This window comes from Laccaria bicolor, genomic scaffold (genome assembly GCF_000143565.1).
Source record: "Laccaria bicolor S238N-H82 LACBIscaffold_12 genomic scaffold, whole genome shotgun sequence".
NCBI lineage: Eukaryota > Fungi > Basidiomycota > Agaricomycetes > Agaricales > Hydnangiaceae > Laccaria > Laccaria bicolor.
Window position 1 is genome coordinate 364,724 of NW_001889883.1, and position 18,279 is coordinate 383,002.

At 48.9% G+C, this 18,279-nt stretch overlaps 10 protein-coding genes across 10 annotated transcripts; 7 read left to right on the forward strand and 3 right to left on the reverse strand.

Annotated features, from left to right (window-relative positions):
* Window positions 1–16: 16 nt before the first annotated feature.
* Window positions 17–883, forward strand: LACBIDRAFT_235494 (uncharacterized protein; the record flags this gene model as incomplete). The annotated part of the gene is made up of 4 exons (XM_001881043.1): window positions 17–356; window positions 428–509; window positions 571–701; window positions 762–883. 4 exons carry the CDS (start codon window positions 17–19, stop codon window positions 881–883), a joined length of 675 nt encoding a protein of 224 aa, XP_001881078.1.
* Window positions 884–1,362: 479 nt separating this feature from the next.
* On the reverse strand, window positions 1,363–2,275 carry LACBIDRAFT_297591 (uncharacterized protein; the record flags this gene model as incomplete). The annotated part of the gene is made up of 4 exons (XM_001881231.1): window positions 1,363–1,614; window positions 1,678–1,771; window positions 1,829–1,989; window positions 2,045–2,275. 4 exons carry the CDS (start codon window positions 2,273–2,275, stop codon window positions 1,363–1,365), a joined length of 738 nt encoding a protein of 245 aa, XP_001881266.1.
* Window positions 2,276–5,632: 3,357 nt separating this feature from the next.
* On the forward strand, window positions 5,633–6,428 carry LACBIDRAFT_297593 (uncharacterized protein; the record flags this gene model as incomplete). Its single annotated transcript, XM_001881044.1, has 5 exons — window positions 5,633–5,782; window positions 5,836–5,864; window positions 5,927–6,229; window positions 6,286–6,360; window positions 6,410–6,428. The coding sequence occupies 5 exons, from the start codon at window positions 5,633–5,635 to the stop codon at window positions 6,426–6,428; spliced, it is 576 nt and encodes a 191-aa protein (XP_001881079.1).
* Window positions 6,429–7,482: 1,054 nt separating this feature from the next.
* On the reverse strand, window positions 7,483–8,274 carry HTB16202 (histone H2B). The gene is made up of 4 exons (XM_001881232.1): window positions 8,000–8,274; window positions 7,846–7,950; window positions 7,665–7,787; window positions 7,483–7,611 (listed from the first exon to the last, which is right to left on the reverse strand). Exons 1-4 carry the CDS (start codon window positions 8,184–8,186, stop codon window positions 7,586–7,588), a joined length of 441 nt encoding a protein of 146 aa, XP_001881267.1. The 5' UTR covers window positions 8,187–8,274; the 3' UTR covers window positions 7,483–7,585.
* Window positions 8,275–8,469: 195 nt separating this feature from the next.
* Window positions 8,470–9,230, forward strand: HTA16205 (histone 2A). The gene is made up of 4 exons (XM_001881045.1): window positions 8,470–8,711; window positions 8,765–8,895; window positions 8,947–9,009; window positions 9,062–9,230. Exons 1-4 carry the CDS (start codon window positions 8,540–8,542, stop codon window positions 9,122–9,124), a joined length of 429 nt encoding a protein of 142 aa, XP_001881080.1. The 5' UTR covers window positions 8,470–8,539; the 3' UTR covers window positions 9,125–9,230.
* Window positions 9,231–9,317: 87 nt separating this feature from the next.
* Window positions 9,318–10,064, forward strand: LACBIDRAFT_297596 (uncharacterized protein; the record flags this gene model as incomplete). Its single annotated transcript, XM_001881046.1, has 2 exons — window positions 9,318–9,674; window positions 9,729–10,064. 2 exons carry the CDS (start codon window positions 9,318–9,320, stop codon window positions 10,062–10,064), a joined length of 693 nt encoding a protein of 230 aa, XP_001881081.1.
* Window positions 10,065–10,281: 217 nt separating this feature from the next.
* Window positions 10,282–10,884, reverse strand: LACBIDRAFT_179454 (uncharacterized protein). The gene is made up of 5 exons (XM_001881233.1): window positions 10,845–10,884; window positions 10,761–10,782; window positions 10,672–10,712; window positions 10,534–10,614; window positions 10,282–10,476 (listed from the first exon to the last, which is right to left on the reverse strand). Exons 1-5 carry the CDS (start codon window positions 10,848–10,850, stop codon window positions 10,321–10,323), a joined length of 306 nt encoding a protein of 101 aa, XP_001881268.1. The 5' UTR covers window positions 10,851–10,884; the 3' UTR covers window positions 10,282–10,320.
* A 190-nt stretch (window positions 10,885–11,074) lies between these two features.
* On the forward strand, window positions 11,075–12,269 carry LACBIDRAFT_294351 (uncharacterized protein; the record flags this gene model as incomplete). The annotated part of the gene is made up of 4 exons (XM_001881047.1): window positions 11,075–11,206; window positions 11,259–11,319; window positions 11,399–11,939; window positions 12,006–12,269. The coding sequence occupies 4 exons, from the start codon at window positions 11,075–11,077 to the stop codon at window positions 12,139–12,141; spliced, it is 870 nt and encodes a 289-aa protein (XP_001881082.1). The 3' UTR covers window positions 12,142–12,269.
* A 1,534-nt stretch (window positions 12,270–13,803) lies between these two features.
* Window positions 13,804–16,593, forward strand: LACBIDRAFT_250173 (oligopeptide transporter; the record flags this gene model as incomplete). Its single annotated transcript, XM_001881048.1, has 14 exons — window positions 13,804–13,931; window positions 13,981–14,080; window positions 14,132–14,247; window positions 14,300–14,516; window positions 14,572–14,703; window positions 14,757–14,844; window positions 14,898–14,957; window positions 15,008–15,037; window positions 15,103–15,315; window positions 15,345–15,655; window positions 15,705–16,059; window positions 16,112–16,182; window positions 16,235–16,487; window positions 16,547–16,593. The coding sequence occupies 14 exons, from the start codon at window positions 13,804–13,806 to the stop codon at window positions 16,591–16,593; spliced, it is 2,121 nt and encodes a 706-aa protein (XP_001881083.1).
* Window positions 16,594–16,785: 192 nt separating this feature from the next.
* LACBIDRAFT_297600 (uncharacterized protein) lies at window positions 16,786–17,548 on the forward strand (the record flags this gene model as incomplete). The annotated part of the gene is made up of 2 exons (XM_001881049.1): window positions 16,786–16,937; window positions 16,996–17,548. The coding sequence occupies 2 exons, from the start codon at window positions 16,786–16,788 to the stop codon at window positions 17,546–17,548; spliced, it is 705 nt and encodes a 234-aa protein (XP_001881084.1).
* Window positions 17,549–18,279: the final 731 nt, after the last annotated feature.

The following is an 18,279-nucleotide window of genomic DNA, read 5'->3' on the forward strand; positions in this document are numbered from 1 at the left end:
CCACTTGCCCGACGCCATGGCTCGTCAATCCCCATTAACCACCCTCCCCCTCTTCCTCCTCCTCTCCCTCCTCCTCCTCCTCTCACAACCAACGCACGCCATCAAATTCTCCCTCCAAGCCTTCCGCTACCCACCGCAAAAATGCATCTGGAACGCCGCCCACACCAACGCCCTCGTCATCGTCACAGCCAACGTCGGCCCGGGGCTCAACCAGCGCGTAGACATCGAGATCGTGGATTCGAGTCCGCAAAAGAACATTTACCTTAGTAAAAAAGGGATTAAAGCCGAGTCGAGGCTGGCTATTACGAGTCATAGTGAGGGTGAGGTTGGGGTGTGTTTTAGGAATTATATTGAGGGTGGTATGTTCCCGTTTTACGTGGCTTTTTTTCGTGTGTAAAGACTTACGCTTGCTCGCTTGGTGATGTAGATGTATCTTACGATGAAATGGCAAAACTGAGTCGTGTCATTGACTTGGACATTGATATTGGCGCAGACGCCGTTGACTACAAGTTTCGTTCTTTCCTTCCTTCCTTTGCGTCTGCATGCATTGACGCTTTTTTCACTCCTCAGTGCCATCGCCAACCAAGAATCCCTATCCGGCCTCGAAACAGAGATGCGCAAACTCGAAGGAATAGTGAAAGAAGTCGCAGACGAGATGCTATACCTCAAGAAGCGGGAAGAGCGGTTCACAAAGACCAACGGTGCGTCGTCCCCTCTTTTCCCCTACGTTTCCTGTCGTTTCTGACTTGTTTTACATGTAGAATCGACGAATCAACGCGTACAAAACTTTGGTTGGTTTACCATCCTATCCCTCGCTGGCTTGGGCGTATGGCAAATATTCCACCTTCGCGCGTTCTTCAAGCGGAAGTATCTTATCGACTGATTTTATTTCTGTTGTGTCGGTGGCATGTCGAACTACATACCTTGTGTGCATGCTGGAATATATTGTATTTAATCCCTCCAACACCAACGTCCCTCCATGATGGGCTGGGCTCGTCATGAATGTTACGCAGAAGAATTTTCGTCACTTTTACGAGTCCGGCGTTCATGCCGGTAGATCAAGCAAAAGTCATCTGGTTGATAGAAGGTCATGGGTCTCAAGGATGCCGGGGCTCCTTGAATTCTTAAATTCAAACTCTACCTAACCCCATCGAATGCAGCCAATCGTCATTGAACCACAAAAAGTACAATTTTGGGTGGTTTGCCATAACATACGTAGGAAGGTATACTAATATCTGTACACGAGATTAGACGGAATTGTACGACAACTGAGGTTGAAGCCGGTCCAACAGACAAAATGAAGAAGTGACCAACAAGCAAGTTTTCAATACCAAACCCCAAACACAGAAAGAGCCAAGAAGCCTAGGCAGCCTTCCCATCCATAGCCTCCTCCACCAGCTCCCCAACCCAGCGCTCAAACCTCTCCTGATCCATCGTTCCTTGCTCATCAAAGAACTCGTTGTATCCCTTCACGCCGCGCGTCCGGCCCTTGGCAAGGAGCGACTTGCCGCCGTTCGTTGAGCGGACATAATGCAGTGCCAGTTGGTACGCAGGGGGCTTGGAGCCAGCGACGGGCTCGGTGTGTGAGGAAAGGCTTATTCTTTCAGTTATTATCTGTAAAACAACAAAGACGTCAGTACTTGGAGTGGTGTAAATGACGATGTTCCAAAAACCTACCCTCTTCGAAAACGTTTTTCGTTTCCCGACAAAGACGGTCTCGCCCTCAATAAAGTAGGCGTATAGCGTTGAGAGGGCCGTGAGGACCATGTACCTATCATACCCATATGAGCCTGAGCGGCTGAAGAGGAGAAGAGAGAGAGATGCGCACAAGACAAGGCCAATGGTCACGACCGGTTTTGATTTTTCAAAGTCGATTTTGTACCCATACAGCGCGGTACCAGCAGCCACGAACACGCTAAGCCACCCCAGGCCTAACCGGATATCAGTATGCAGATGGATCTGCTTGAACAAGTCGGGTCTTGATAGATACTGTGTGCATTATGATCAGCTTCCACTCAATGAGGTGGGAGCAGAGGAGACTCACGCGTTTGACAGCATCGTCACAGGCGTTCTTGAGCTCCGTAAAACTCGCGTTGTTCACTTTCACGACCTCTCTGTCTTCAGGGGGGATAACGACGGACAGGGGACCCGTAGGTCTATCGGGAGATGAGGGTGTTAGGAGTTGTTTCACGTCGTTGTTGCTGGAGAGGTCTTCGGTGGATGTTGATATTGAAGAAGAGCCGTTCTGTGCTGCGTGTTTTTTTGAGCGGGCCATGAGGGAGGGGTGTGTGTTGGAGGTGAGGTAAAGGGATAAGCGTCTTTAAGATAGACTTGAATTGGTATGACACAAGTGACTCTTGCCGAGGCCACCGTGATCGACGTGTCCTTCCACGTGCTCCAATTTATACACAATGGTAAACAATTTTGTAGCCGTTCAAACTACGCAGAAATATATCATTGCTGCGCATGGTACAACACCGGCGATTATTCGAGGATTATACTTGAAAGTACTTGAGTCACCCTACCGTTCACTCATCATACTACGCCTTTGAAATGGACACCAGACGCTTGGGCCCTGGACCCTGCTCCCCACCGGAAACGCTTACTGAACCTTGGTAGTACGACATGACATCGTCATCAAAAACCTAGAAATGACAGGCTCTATTGTGGCATGTTAGATATAGTGTAAACAAGGATAGGAAATGCTGATCGACGTTGAACGAAGTAGTGAGTGGGTAGTTGAGGACCTCTTGATAACCTGGAACAGTGTGAACGAAGAGCGCAACAAAGCTCGTTGAAAGCACAAGCATAGGCCAACCATCTTTCCAGGAACAGTCAGACAAGCTACGTCGCAACAGGGTGGAGGTCTTGAAAAACTTGCTGATTAGGACTGATTTGTTGGTTTGACAAAGAGGGAGAACGACTGTTAACGTCGAGTCAGTATTGTATGCGCACTTAAAAGAGACAGATCCCATAATCATTGATCATTCCTGCCTTATGATACGAAAGGACTTGAATATACAGGATCAGTATTTTAAAAACGGCGTAGTAAAAAAGGAGCAAACCGACGATCGTGTGTGTAAGTATGAACAAGTGACAAGCCACATCCCACTAGAAAAAGCACAATAAAAAGAGAACGCTGTACAAAAGAAGCACTAAGCCTTGTTTCTTTTTTTTGGAGGAAGTAATGAAAAATGAACGCATTGTTGAGAAACTCCCTCGTCTAATCCGCCTTCCTACTCCTCAAAACCTTGTTCCGCAGTGCTTTCTCCTTCAACTCGTTCTCTCGTCTTTCCAAGTCGTCTTTACTCTTTCTCTAAACAAAAGAAAAATTAGCGTTGAAAAAATACAAAAATCAAGCCAGGATCCGCACGTCATCAGCAGCTTCATTCTCCCACTTACTTTTCCTTCTTTCAATCTCAGCCTGTCCCTTGATCTTGAGCTCTGGACCGGTGCTAGGTGCGTCTACCTCCATCCTGTTCTCACGTCGTCCAGTTGACCGAGACGCAGAGCGCGAATCAGGGCTTGGGCTGCGGCTGAGGCGTCGAGAACTCTTTCCAGCAGCAGGGCGTCTCGTTCCGCTGGGACTCCGACGACGAGGTGGAGGCGAAGGGGACGACCGTGCGTCAGAAGGAGTTCTTCTACGCCGCCGGGGCGGGCTTTCACTTCTTTTCCTGCGTGGAGGACTGACACTTCGCCTCCTGGGGTATCCTCGAGCCGGAGGTGACCTAGAACGGCTGACAGAATCAGAACGGGACCGGACACCAGGAGAGAGACGACGACGCCTCGCTGGTGGGCTGCGGCTGTCTTTATCTCGGAACCTGCGCTTTTGCTCTCGGACTGGGGGAGTGAAAGAAGGAGAACGTGGCCTGCGACGGGCAGGAGGAGGAGAGCGAGATACGGTGCGCGAACGAGCACGCCTGGGTGGTGATCTACGCGGTGGAGACCGCCGCCTGACTGGTTCAGGAGACCGGGAGTCTCGAGATGGCGAGCGACGACGTGGGGGTGAACGATGCCTGCGCATCGGGACCGGAGAGAGAGAGCTCCTTATGTCAGACGGCGACCGACGCCGGGGTGGTGGAGAACGTGAAATGCGACGTCCGTGTCCCTGATAATAGAAAGTATTGGCACGATTCATTGGAAGAAAGAAGAAAAAACACTGACTCCATTGAATCCGCCAGGTCCAGGTCCTCCACCTCTTGCTCCCCAACCTCCATCACGAGGTCTGCCTCCACGGTCGTCATCAAACCCACCCCGCCCCCCTCTTCCCCGGCCCCGTCCACCACGACCTCTCCCCCCTCTTCCTCCACGGTCATCGCCATCCCTCATCTCGTCAAGTCGGGACCGACGATCTCGCTCGTCAATAGCTCTCGTATCATTTTCTCGCGCACGTCGCATTTCCTCTTTCTTCATTTCAACAAAGGTGCGTGGCACACCAGAAACCTCTTCCTGTGCTTCAAGAAGTAGTTTCCACAGAGCACTCATAAAGGCTGGAGTGTCCTTGGTCAAAAAGCCTGTCAAATTGATTTGCATCTTTTTAGGATCTGGTGTCTGTTGCAAATTCATCCTATTGAGTTGATGCTTTGGATATGTAGAATGAGCGCTTACAGTTTGTTGTTCGTCTTCAAGCAGTCCCATAGCGTACTCAACGACAACTTCATCTTCGAAGCCCACAAGTTCAATAATTTTCTTGGCAATCCATGGTCGTATGACTGTCAGGTTGATTTTCCGCATGTCCACCTAATAATTTGTTAGCCACATTCCAAGAGAAACAATGTCAATTACCGGCTTACTTTCTTCTCAAAATGAGCAGGAAACTTCATAGACTTGAGTAGCTTCAGCTCCTTGTCAGAAAATCGTCTGTCTTGATCGGCGGAAGTGCCTTTGAAGAAACCTAGACACCTATCGTTAGAAAAAACAGCCGTAGGTGGGATAGTTTAGCCATATTCACCAGCGTCTGCCATTATCAGATTCTATGAAACGATACGCAGGAGGAGGAGTGAGGATTTCGTCACGAACAAGGAGTCACGAAGTAACCTTGAAATTCACTCTGGCACGTGTGGAGTTTGACTTGTCAAAAATTTAACATTTTATTTATGGCATACATAGGGGCTAGAACAACGACTGGCGAAACGATTCTGACCATGACTCCAGTCCTCGACATCGATGAAGCATTTTTGCAGGGGAGCTCGGGGTGTATGTCCTTGGAAGACGATATATATCATCAGAAGACGCCATCAAATCTCAATCATCTTTCCCGTACTTTGACGGTCTTATCTGGACCTTTGTTGGCCTTCCGGTGCCCTAGATCAGACCTGGCAGCTGGGTCCGTGATTTTTACAAGACTGGAACCATACTACACGAGACCACACGCCATTGCAGACCATCCTGCCAACGAGTCACAAGTACTGAGGAAGCACGTCTTCTCTCTACCATAATAAACTTCCATGCACGATCTGTTCCTCGAAAGCAATCATCTGACCGCACCGACGATCCTTTTTGTGGGACACCTGTGCGATTAATAAATCGTTCAACGTGGGCGCGGTCCTATATATATGATTCGAGGAAATCAGGTTGAGATTTGTCGTCTCCCTATCGAACTTCACATTCAACATCGAAAACGGGCGAAACTATGCGCATTGGAACACTCCTGTTCGCTCTTTGGAGCTACCTTCTCGTCTCCGTCAGTGCAGCTCCGACTGTTGAAAGCCGTGATTTCATTGGCGATGTTATCAACGCCCTCGGGCTCGGGCTTGTCACCAAAATCAATTCTTTCCTCACCGTACGCTTCAAAGTTTTATTCCAAAATTATATCTGCTGAAGTCTCGCCTTTAGCTAGATACTTTGACGACCAACCTTATCTCGTGAGCCCCCTTTGTCGTTCTACTCAAAACAATGCCAACAACCAGGCTCTGAACCCCCTTAGCATCAACTTTGATGGTACCGTTAAAAACCCCTTCATCCTCCCAATTAAAGCTGAACCCCTTCAAGTTAAGAACCCGCTTATTCTGGAGCTCACCATCGATCGTGTCGTCAGCTCTGCTGGGATCAACGGAACGGTCTACGCTACATTCGACCACAAGTTCCCGGGAGGATTCGTCGTTCCTCCCTTGAAGACCAACAATTCGGGAACTGTCGACAACGTCCTCCTCACGCAGGGAGCTATGGCCTCCCTCGACATTATTCCCTTGGGAGTATTGGACCTCATCACGACGGATGTGTATCTTCGGTCAGTCGAATTGTCCATGCACTGATTAGCTTCCACATGCTAAAGCACTCTGATAGTGCTGCTACCATCAAGGGAAAGCTCGGTATCCCTATCCCCATCACTGGATTGAAACAGAGCAATGTACCTACAACGTGTGTCACTTCTAAGCATCTTACACCCTCTGGTTGAATTTCCTTCCAGGTACACCTTCAATTTCTGATATTGATCAGCTGTCGTCTTTGCGATTTTTTTTGATAACTTGAATTGACAAATTTTTGGTATTTATCGCTGTCCAATGCAAAATTCTTCATAACGCGTGTACGGGAAACCAACGTAACGGACAATGTGAAATACTGGTAAATGAAGGGGACTAGGAAGCCAAGTCTTACAACCGACAATTTTAAGAATTCAAACGTGGTATGAACTTCGGAAGGTTTATTAGATCAGATCATGTCTTCAGTTTCCTTCTTCTTATCCAGAGAGAAAAGGAGCCGTGGAGCGACTGATACGGGATATGGGAGGCCTGGGTATGTGTAAAACCGCAGAAAAGAAGTTCACAGCGGAGAACCGACAACCAAATTTACCAGCGGAAGGGCGTCGGATCCCATTTTCGAGGGTTATGTCGCCACTCGCTTGCCAGCCAACATCCCTCCAATAAAGTATTCGGGTCGGTCCAAAAATTGACACCACTGACATGAAGAGTTTTCCGATTAGTGTGACAGAAGGCAGAACCGGGTAAGCGAACATCAGTTAGGCGCAATGTCACGTCGACAACTTCAATCTTGCGTCATCCGCCGAGACTCCTTGGTTTTTGCTTGGTTTGCAAGTTGATACGCGTAAAAGCCCTGAATTAGAGAATGGTGGCGAGGGCGTCTTCTGGTACATATGGGAGACAAGTGACGATGGTGATGGAAGGATCTGGTGGTCGCAGTGAGCATTTTGCCCTAGGTCATACGTTTTCGCGCCGTAAACCAGTGTTTGTCAATCAAGAAAAGCCCTAATGTCGCGGCCTATCCCCCTAAGAGAATTAGTCCAGATCCACGTTGCAGAGTGGGCATCTTACTTTGACCGTTGACGCCTGGCAGCGCCTGGCGTAACCTTGTCATCCCTTTTGACGCGTAACTGGATCACGATTATCGTTAGATCTGTTGAAATGACACGTCAGTCCTCCATTTCCGTCAGAATCACAAACTCACCTAATTTCGACCTCAGCCTCAGCCACTACAGTGCCACAAGCAGAACAAAGTCGATTCTCTCGCTGTGCCACTCAAGACTTGATTTGACCCCGTAGAATGTAAATGAGAATTGATGGGAGATAATTAACATAAATACAGTGCTGTACAGAATGCGTGAGGAAAGACAGAGATCCAAAACATTTTACTTCGCGCCCGCCGATGAGAACTCTGCGGACACGTTGTTAGCGATGCCGGCAAGGGAGATCCATAGGATGACATACTCGTTACCGACTTGGTTCCTTCTGAGATTGCGTGTTTGGCGAGTTCACCGGGCAGAATGAGTCGCACTGATGTTTGGATTTCGCGTGATGAGATGGTGGACTTCTTGGAGTAGGCAGCGAGTTCTGGTAGAGATAAAACGCGTTAGATCGCGTAAAATGAGGCAGTGGAAATGACACGTACTAGAAGCTTCAGTGGCAATCCGTTCGAAGATATCGTTCACGAAGCTGTTGAGGATGGCCATCGCCTTGTTGGAGATACCGGTGTCGGGGTGGACCTGTTTAAGGACTGAAAAGGAATCAATTTAAGTTAGATGTGTATCAGGAACGACGCATACCTTTGTAGATGTATGAGGAGTAAGTCTCCTTTCGGACCTTCTTTCGCTTCTTCTTCTCCCCATCAGCAGGCGCTGCGGCTTTCGCTGTCTTCTTGGCTGCCTTTGCACCCTCCGTCGATTTGGCTGGAGCCTTGGAAGCGGTCGAGACTGGGGCTTTGCCAGCGGTGGAAGCGGGTTTAGGAGCCATGAGAGATGGTGACGGTAAATGGGCAAGTAAAAGTTAGGTGGCGGTGGTGGCGAGTGGTATGGTTGAGGGCAAGAAGCGTCGGTGGCGAGACCAACAATGTGAGGTGGTATAAATACAAACGCGATCCTTTGGTCTTGTTTAAGTCTTGACGCGTCTTTGTTGAATGGGACAAACGCGGCCACACACACGTGACGCAGTCCCCCCAAACCTTATTTTGCTTGCCACTCTTTCCAGTATAAAGAGCAGCAATCCATGACGGCCCCATTCTTGCTTCCTTTCTTCGACCACATCCGCCACAAGCACTCACTTTAACACCTAACCCACCCTCACCCAACCAAATCTTCGCATATACAATGTCTGGCAAAGGAAAAGCTGGCAAATCTTCGTCTGGTGGCAAGGCGGGCGGTGAAGGCTCAAAATCCCAATCCCGGTCGTCAAAAGCTGGCCTCCAGTTCCCTGTTGGTCGTGTACACAGGCTGTTGAAGAAGGGCAACTATGCTCAGCGAGTTGGTGCTGGTGCGCCAGGTAAGCAGGGCAACTTTGTATTTGGGACATGTTTCTGAATCTTTCCCCTGCAGTCTACCTAGCAGCTGTCCTGGAATACCTCGCCGCTGAGATTCTCGAGCTTGCTGGCAACGCTGCTCGTGATAACAAGAAGCAACGTATTGTGCCGCGTCACCTGCAACTCGCCATCCGGAACGACGAAGAGTGAGTCATCTTCACGACCTCATGCCTTCTTTTCTGACTGTCTTCGTTCAGACTTCAAAAGCTTCTCGGAAACGTCGTTATCTCCCAAGGTGGTGTTGTGCCACATATCGCACCCGTACGTTGGCCCCCCGATTCACTCTTATCGTCCACTCACGTCCCCCTCTTAGGAACTGTTGCCTACGAAGTCGGGCAAATCAAGGAAAGACGAAGGCGTCAGCCAAGAGCTTTGAGGCTCTTTGGTCGTTCACCTTTTGTAATCTTTCTGTAGTCTTTGGTTTATCGCATTGTATTATTTCTGCCATTTTATAATTATTAGCATGAATTTCCGTTGTCGTGATGCAATGACTTTAGCCTTATATGGTCATTGACCGACAGAAGGTTATGTATGACATGAGATATAACTCTACAACTCAACCATAACGAATGCCCCATCGCAGGGCGCTAGGAGGCAGTCTAATGTCTTCGACAATCACACCCACATTTACCGCCCCGCCATCAGACTCTCCATCGCCGACGAACGGCGGCAACAGTGGTGGAGGTAGCAGCATGCAACGCGGCGCAAATTACTTTTTCGGCTTCCTTATCACCTTCGTCGTACTCCTCCTCTTATTTATCGGTTGTGGAATTGGCTCAAGGCGGAGGTTCGCGCGGAGGCGGGCACTGTTCTTGGCAACGTTGGATCCGCAGTGTATGCCGAAAGAGATGTTGCCGCCCAGGCCATCGTTCTTCGAGACGCCTTTCGTGGCTTCGGATGGCAAAAGTAGCTGGGACAATTTAAATGTGTGTGCTTTTTTTCTTTATTTTCTTGCCTTGCTGCTGACCAGACAAAAATAGCCGTTATCCGTGAGAGTGGTGAGGAAGCAGACGGAAGAGCCTCGGAGTGGAGATCAATCCACACCATCAGAATTCAACGTGCCTCCGCCTGAAGGGCAAACTTCTCCTTCCTCTTCCATGTTTCCGTCATGGCTGCGACGACCGCGCCATGCGGACGAAACACAAGCTTCTAACGAATCCGAAGTAGAGCCCGAACCGCCGGAATCCATACAGGTTGCAGCCATCATTGGCATGCCTACCTTATCTCACAAAGATGATAACTATCATGACGAACGATTACCGGAGTACCAGATTGGTGTTGTGAATTTGCCATGGCGCGAGGGTATGCCATCTTAGCGCTTTAGTGTGTCGACTGTATTTATCTTCTCAAAACTGAAGTGTATTCTGTAGTATATATACTTGTGTAGAACATTGACCTTTCAGAAGAAGTGGGACAATAGTTGTGGGTGCTTGAAAATATGTGGGCTTGTGCCAAAGCGGCCGGGATCAGGAGCACAACGGAGTCTTCAATACAACGCCGATTTGGGTTGAAGAGAAGAAGCAGGGGCAGTGTATGTCCAGGGTTTTGCATTCAAAAGGGTAGATACGCGACCTACTTCGCCTCACCATCTCCCTTGCCCCCACGTTGTATTAATCCCACCCCGACGATAGAACCCTCAGCAAGGACGTCTGCAGTTTTACGCCCCTCCTTGGCGCTGTGCTCCACTTTGCGGATGAACTCTTCCTGTACAATCTTTGCACGCGTAACCTGAAAAGAGATAAGAATCGTTAGAAAGCAAGTCGAAGGCTGAGGGAGCTAACTAGCCTCTTGAGGGTGGTGGAGGCACTCTAGATAGTCACGGGATTGGGGGCGGCATTCAATGGGGTTGTCTGTCTGCGCGTAGCACTGTAGGTGACCATGTCAATAATAAACGTCGGGGCAGGTTGGTTCTGCCTTGCTCACTTTCTGGAACTCCTGCCAGTAGGTAAAGCATCGTGAACGACCTGGAAAAGAGGGTGAGTGTTAAAAGATGATAGCTGCAGAAAGCCTACCTCCGCCCCAGCCAAAGCCTGACTATAGAAATTTCAAAGCATTAGTTGACAGTAAATGGGGGTCCTCAAGGAACCAGAACATACCGCCATGATTTACAATGCAGAGAAAGGTTGATGCCGGAGCAGCGTGACGTGACGGCCAAGTAACGACGACGCGATCCTGCACTCATTTACTTCATTTGCAAATCTGCACCCTCTTTTGCAGTCTTTTGCGCACTTGCACCTCGTTTTTTTGGAATTGATTCACGCGCCTTCAAGCAGCTTTGAATTCATTTTAACACCCCTGAGCCTCATCTGATATTTCACACCGGACCATGGCAGCAGAACAAGCAGAACAAGCTTTTGCCAGGACATTCCTCAATACCCTATCAACGCAACCCATCACCTATTCCGATGACTACCAGCAACCATCACAGAACTCTCTCAAGAGAGTTCCCGTTCTCCAGGTCCCTATGCACACTCATCGTTTCGATTCTTTGCGCTGATCCACACCTTCAGATTCCTGTCCCCCCGCCCCCCGAACGTAAAACCCAATCACAAACGTCTACCTCTTCCTCGGGTACGTAGATATCATGCGCCACATCCACCTAATAACACACGCTGACCCCTTTTTCGTTCTAATACATTACATAACACAGCCTCCATCTCGCTCGTGTTCAAGTCCCTGAAGCCTCCTGCCTCCTACACGGTTTCAGTCCAACCCACAGACACCATATCTTCTATAAAAGCACAACTCGCTGCTCAGCCCACCGCTCCACCCGCAGACGCGCAACGCCTCCTCCTTAAAGGCAAAGCACTCGCTGACGCGAAGCTTCTTCAAGAGTATAGCATAAAGAACGGTGACACTGTCAATCTTGTGCTCAAACCTGGGTTTGATTGGGATCCTACAAAGCCGCCTACGCCTAAATCGCCTGAAGTTACTACTATGGCCTCACCGTCTCCTTCGTCGTTGCAACCCAGCCCCAGCGTGAAACCTAGTGGTGGCAAGAAGCATCAACGCATCCCGTCTGTGGTGCTTTCCCCCTCACCTTCGAATGATAATCTGGGCGGAGTGGAGAAGGATATTATGCTCACGCTCGATGCAGGCACTATGCCTAGCCCTGTCGTCCAGCAGGAATCAACGTACTACACCACTGTGGTGAAACCCGAATTTTGGGAGAGGTTATACGCGTTCTTGAAGTATGTTTTTCTTCCTTGTTAACCCCCTCCTCTTCGGTGTTTGACGTCATGTTGTTGTTTTACTAGGTTGGAATTCGTTACTCCTGCCGACGCGTATCTGGCGTTTGAGGACTTTTTGTGCGCGACGAAAGGCTCGCTAACGCCGAGTGAGATTGCGAAGATTCGTGATCAGGTCGGCGTTGTGGGCATGGCTGGTACTTGAGGCGAATCAATGAAAAAATGATTCTTTCAAGGGAAGAATAGATGTTACTCGTGTACACCCCCTTTTTTGTTGGAATTAGTTTAGCATTCAGACATATTATGTAGAACGGTCAATAAACGAGTGGCCCTAATCAAGTTTTGAATCGCCTTAAGGCAGGCAGACCGTTAGAGAGGTGAAATTTTTCAGTCCGTGCGTGTTATGGCGATCGAAGATATTGATTTGGACGTCCTACTCAGAACCACATATGGAACTCGCACGACAACTTACACCAACTGCTCATCATATTGTTAATCGATTGGAAAATTTAGGGGCATGCAACCCACCTGTATTATTGATACGCGAGTGACAAGTGCTCCCTCGAGCCAGGTCCTTCGGGTATGTTGATACTCTGATAATTAAATTGCGGCAGTAAAGATTATTGTCATATATTTCCGCGCGCTTGAAACCTTAATGACAAATTTCATTGTGGATCCGTCCAGGCAAAATGCGAATCGCGGTAATTGTCATCAAGATACAAATGAAATGAAGACCACATTCTAGATTTCGGTCTTTTACCCCACAACTTGTGGGGTAACATGGTGCATGAGGGCATGTGAGCTCCCCTAAGAGAAAGATTCTGGTCATAAGACGCCGGGAATGAGTGGTGTATTCGTTAAGCAAGTAAGTACTTACTCTCCTGAGGAGGGTCTATAATTAAACATTGGGCTTGGCAAGTGCTATGGGCGCAAAATTCAATAAAGCCAAACAGAGCGCGATCGAATAAGCAGGTTCGGCCGACACACCTACTTACAAACGCCATTATGACTCCAAATTCTTAATGCGCTTTCTCATCGTATCATCTCATATCGTCGACATACGGCCCACGGAAGAAGTTTTGCATTTAACGTTTAAGCGTTCCGTTATCTCCATGTGATGTCAAGTTTGCGAATTTCCTGACTCGACGCATTTGTGGCCGTTGACAGCTGTTGACAGGCGCGGTGAAAGGTGGTGGGTTTGGTGGTCTCACGCCATATGTAGCCGAATGTACGTTCTACACGAACGCGCCTGGACGCGACGTAATTGGTTGATGATCTTTACCAGCACGTTGCACGCGGTGACTTGGCTACTCAACAATATGAAGGTTCAACTTCAACAGTTAAGCGCGGGTATGCTCCTTGAAGAAAGGAACAGTGAAAAGGGGTCAATGCTGGAATTGAACGGTGCAGAGCTTAGCTTGGCGTTGAACGACGGGTGAGTTTCGAGAAATCAAAATTGCTGTGCCAAGGAATGATTGAAACCCAGCGGCACTCGGAATCGGGAAAGAACCTCAAGGTGCGAGAAGTGATGCACACTGTACAAGTATCCCACAACGAAGAGAACCATGCGAGACGTCGACCCGCATGATAGCTCTTGTCCGTGCTCTTCGCCTCACCAATCAAATCTCCTATCTATTGCCGTCATCTCAAAATCCTTCAAAAGCCAAACGGACAGGATTCTGTTGCCTTGTCCCAACCCCCCTCTTGTAGTAGCCAGTCTCCCAGGCGCAATTGGGTTTAGCCATGAGCTCCCAACTCGACCCGTCGGTGCCTTTGTCCTACAGCAAGTCGAACGATATCAAGGAAGTCTACTCCGACGAGAAGCTGGCTCCGGAGGATGGTCCCCTTGAAAAGCAGGAGACTATTGATGACCACGACGTGTACGTTCAACCATCCTTGCTCTTTGTTGTCGCTACTCCTGACATTCGAACGTAGATCGCGGCCATTCCCCATAGATCCAGCCTATGAAGAGGAAACCCACCAGCTCACCTTTAGGTTTGCCTACCGTCTCCTGGGATTTGTAGCTTCATCTGATCTTTACCAGGGCTGTGTTCGTCGGATGCTTCCTTGGCGCTGTTGTTGGAGCCTCCAACATCTATCTAGGCCTTAAGACGGGCTTTACTTTCGGTCCCCAACTCTTCGGTGTGAGTACCATGTGATTCTGGCACAGAACCGATGTTGACCCATCGAGACAGGCTATCTTCGGTTTTGCTATTCTGAAACTCATTGCCAGGATAATTCCCGAATCGGGCCTTCTGGGTCGTTTCTTGGGGGGTCCGTTCGGTCCCAAGGAGAACTGTACGGTTCAGTCGTACGTCTGCATTTCTTCTTCCCCAGGTTCGAGATACTTACTTTTATTGTAGGGCTGCCACCGCTTCTGGAGGCCTTGGTATCCTCTTTGTCGGCGCCATTCCGGCCATGTACCGCCTTAACCTTCTCTCGACGCTTCCCCAGCAAGATATTGGGAAGTTGATCGCCCTGACTGTCTGCGCTGGCTTCTTTGGTGTTTTCTTTGTCATTCCGTTGCGCAAATATTACATCGTACACCAGAAGCTTACGTTCCCAACACCAGCCGCGACTGTGAGTTTCCGTCTTGTCCCATTTGGATATGCATCTCAACAAGATCTATTTATAGGCATATACCATTCGCTCCCTTCACAGCGGGAAGAGTGGTGCCATCGCTGCCAAGAAAAAGTCCATGGCGTTGATGATCTCCTTCGCAATCATCTTTGTGTACAAGGTCATGACTGGATATGCGCCTGGTATTGTACGTCAATCCATGATCTATCATTTTCCGCCGTACTCAGCCTGTATCATAAGATCTTTGATTGGCACATCGGTTGGACTCTATACCGTCTTGGCTTTACGAGTATGATATCCCTGGAAAACTACGGCTGGTTTATCGAATGTATGCCCTCTGTTTCTATCTTAATGTCTACCCATCTAACCTATATTCTGTAGTTACCCCTGCTTTCTTTGGTGCTGGTATGCTCAGCGGCTTAAACGCCAGTTGGAGTTTCTGTACGCATCTAATTTTCTCACTACTGAAGTTAATCTCATGTCCGAAATAGTTGGCGGTTCTGTCCTGGCATGGGGAATCAGTAAGCATATTGACCACACCCAGATATACATAAGATACATAAGCTCATGTCATTCTCTCATTTAGTCTCACCTGCTCTTGTTAAGAATGGTCTTGCGTTTGGTTCACCCATTAGCGACGAATTTCCCCTTATTTCATACCTCGGACTGTCCTTCAAAGATCCCGAAAAATACGTCAATCACCCCTCTCCAAGATACTGGCTCTTGTGGCCCGGTGTCTTGATGATGTTGCTTTACTCCTTTGCCGACGTTGTGCTCAGTTTAGGACCTATCATCAAGGGTAAATATCCTTTCATTCTATGGATCGAGTAATCAGCTCTGACATGAGTCGCACAGGCATGAAGGGTACTAAGTTCAATCCCATAGCCATGTTCCGGCAGCGCAATGAGATCGACCCCGAAGATGAGGATCAGACCCCGGCGGAGGATCGTATCCCTACGTTGTGGTGGACGACTGGTCTCGCAGCCAGTACCGTCATGTCTGTTGCTATCCTTGCCACCGAGTTCCACATGAACGTCGGTGAAGCCATCCTTGCTCTCATCCTCGGATTCATTTTCTCCTTCATCGCCGTGCAATCCAGCGGTCACACTGATCTCAACCCCGTCTCAACTGTTGCCAAGGTCAGCATCACCTTTTGTCTTTTCTACCATCGTCTAACCCATTTAAAAGGCTTCTCAACTCATCTTCGGAGGCATCGGAAAAGGCACCGGCATCGCAACTAACAACGCAAAGATGCTGAACTTGGTGGGTGGTGTCGTCGCTGGTGGCTCTGCCGCCCAGTCGGCCGACATGACCGGTGATTTGAAGACGGGCTACCTCCTTCGCGCTAAACCCAAAAATCAGTTCATTGCTCAGTTGGCTGGCTCCGTTGTCGCCGTCTTCTTGACCACCGGACTGTTCATTCTATTCACAAAAGCCTCTCCTTGCATCTTATACCCACCCGAGGATGGCGCTTGCACCTATGGTGCTCCATCAGTTTCCGCTTGGGCTGCTGTTGCCGTCGCAGTCACCAGCCCCAAGCTTCGTACGTTTGTTCTTGTATCAACATTGTCCATTTTCTGATTCTCTTAAATCAGCGATTCCCGCATCGTCTGGGTACACGGCTATTGCCCTCGGGATCTTCAGCATGGTCTCTCTTGCAGTCAAGGTCCGCTACTCTCTATCATTGTGATCGAACTCTGGTATTAACGCTCCCTTAGCACTTCTTCATTCCCAAGAAATACTGGCACTGGGTCCCCAACTGGAACGCCGTTGGTCTTGCCTTTGTTGTACCCCAAGTGTACTACTCTATTGCCATGGCCGTTGGATCTGTCTTCAACTACATTTGGCTGTTGCGCAGCCCAGGAAGCTTCGATATGTACATGTTCGCCATCTCAGCTGGTCTTTTGGCAGGAGAAGGTCTAGGTGGTGTCTTCCAAGCCCTGTTGGCCGTCGCCGGTGTAGATGGAGGTGGTAAGTTTTTTTCTCTTTTTAACAACCACAATCGACATCATCTAATATAATGTTGGCAGTATACGGCACCTCAATTGGTTGTCCCGGGTTCGAATTCTGCGGTTAGGTTTATTTTGGGAGTCCATTATTGTTTTGTAAAATCGCTTGTACAACTGAAGAAGTATAATTATACATATTCCCTACTGTGTTGGACGTGACAAACTTTGAGCTCGCTGAGTTGGATTCGAATAAGCGCTCATGTTTATGGCTGTTGCTTTTTTGTACTTTCCGATCACAGACTGCCAAGTTCGTTCGGCCAATGTCTTCAAGAACTGGCGGACGCTGCACCAAGCCTGGCCACCCTCCAATCACTTCTCTTGAACATCAGGTCAAGCCACCTCTTTTCCGTCGTACTCCTCCCTGGTGGAGCAGATGGGCTCTTGGCCTCATCGCTGTAGACGTGCTCATTACGTGAGTCGTCACCGATGTTCTTCCTCCAAGATGACTTTGTTGAATATGTCGAAATTAGCGGTACTGCCACGGGGTTTACATGGAACTATTGGGCTCAACGGGTTCCAAAGAAAGTGTCTGGCTCTGAACAGTCGGCGTCAAAGGACGATCAAACAGCCGCCCCGACGGAAATGGAATGGGTTCTCCGACCCGCGTGGCAACGGGCGGGGCTTTGTGCAGGCCAATTTTTATTTGGAGTCACATTTGCTGGATCGCTACTCGGTATCAGGGCTCGCTTTGTACGGTCTTTGACGATCTTGCCTGGAAGGCCAGTCACACCTGGTCCTAACCTGAGTGCGGCAAAAATACCCATGGACGGTCGGCGGGTTTTCATTCAGACAGCCGACAATCGTGATAACTTCGGAGTGGAACTTCCGATAAGAAAGGGTTGGTTAGAGGAAGGCAGGGATAGGTCCGAGATCATTGTGCAATTTGGCGGTGCGAAAGGCCATTGGTTTGTGGGATTGCATGATTCATTCATCAATGGCGAGAAACTTTCGCTAGAGGACGCTCGCTCTAGATTTATCAAGGAATGGAAGGCGTTTGGCACACAAGAAGATAAACAGATGTAGATCTCTTCCTTTGGGGGATACATGGCGTATGACGGGAATATGCAACATGTACCGCTCGTTTCTCTCACTCGTGTTGAAATTTTTTTGAATGACGAGGGCTCATCGAACAGGAGGTACACTTAAATACTTCTAGACATGCTGTGCCACCCTCCAAGGAAAGAAAACAGAAAGATCTAATACCGCTTGTAAAGTGACGATAGGGGTGTTTCTTCTTCGCGTCGACTCTGGTGTCAACGATGATAATGACCTTTACTCCCTGAAGACTCCTTGGTACACTCAAGAAAGTAGATCCCCAGAACGGGAAGCTCGATTACTGGCTTTTTGCAACTGCAGTTCCGATGTCCATAGTGAAGTCGGCCTTTAGGTTCGCTCTGGAACGGGACAAGATCAATCAGTCATTTTGAGACATGGAGTCCCATCAGCGCGAAAGCATGGCAGAACTCGATGGTCGGCACGTCAATGGCGACAGTGAAATCACTCCGGCGACGAAATTATGCACACGGCTCACAGCTGTCGTGTACAAACTGCGCCAAATTGGGAGTCTTTTCTTCATTGCATCATTGGACATTTCGAAGTTCACGCGTCGTCATCAAAGCTAGCAGGATAGGTTAATTTGTACTAAAACATGAACGCAAAACTCCTTCTCACAGGCAAAAACACTGGGCGCGACCGAGAAGGACGACAACGAACATATGGGCGCCCCTCTTTGGATCTGAAGATATCACTAACAT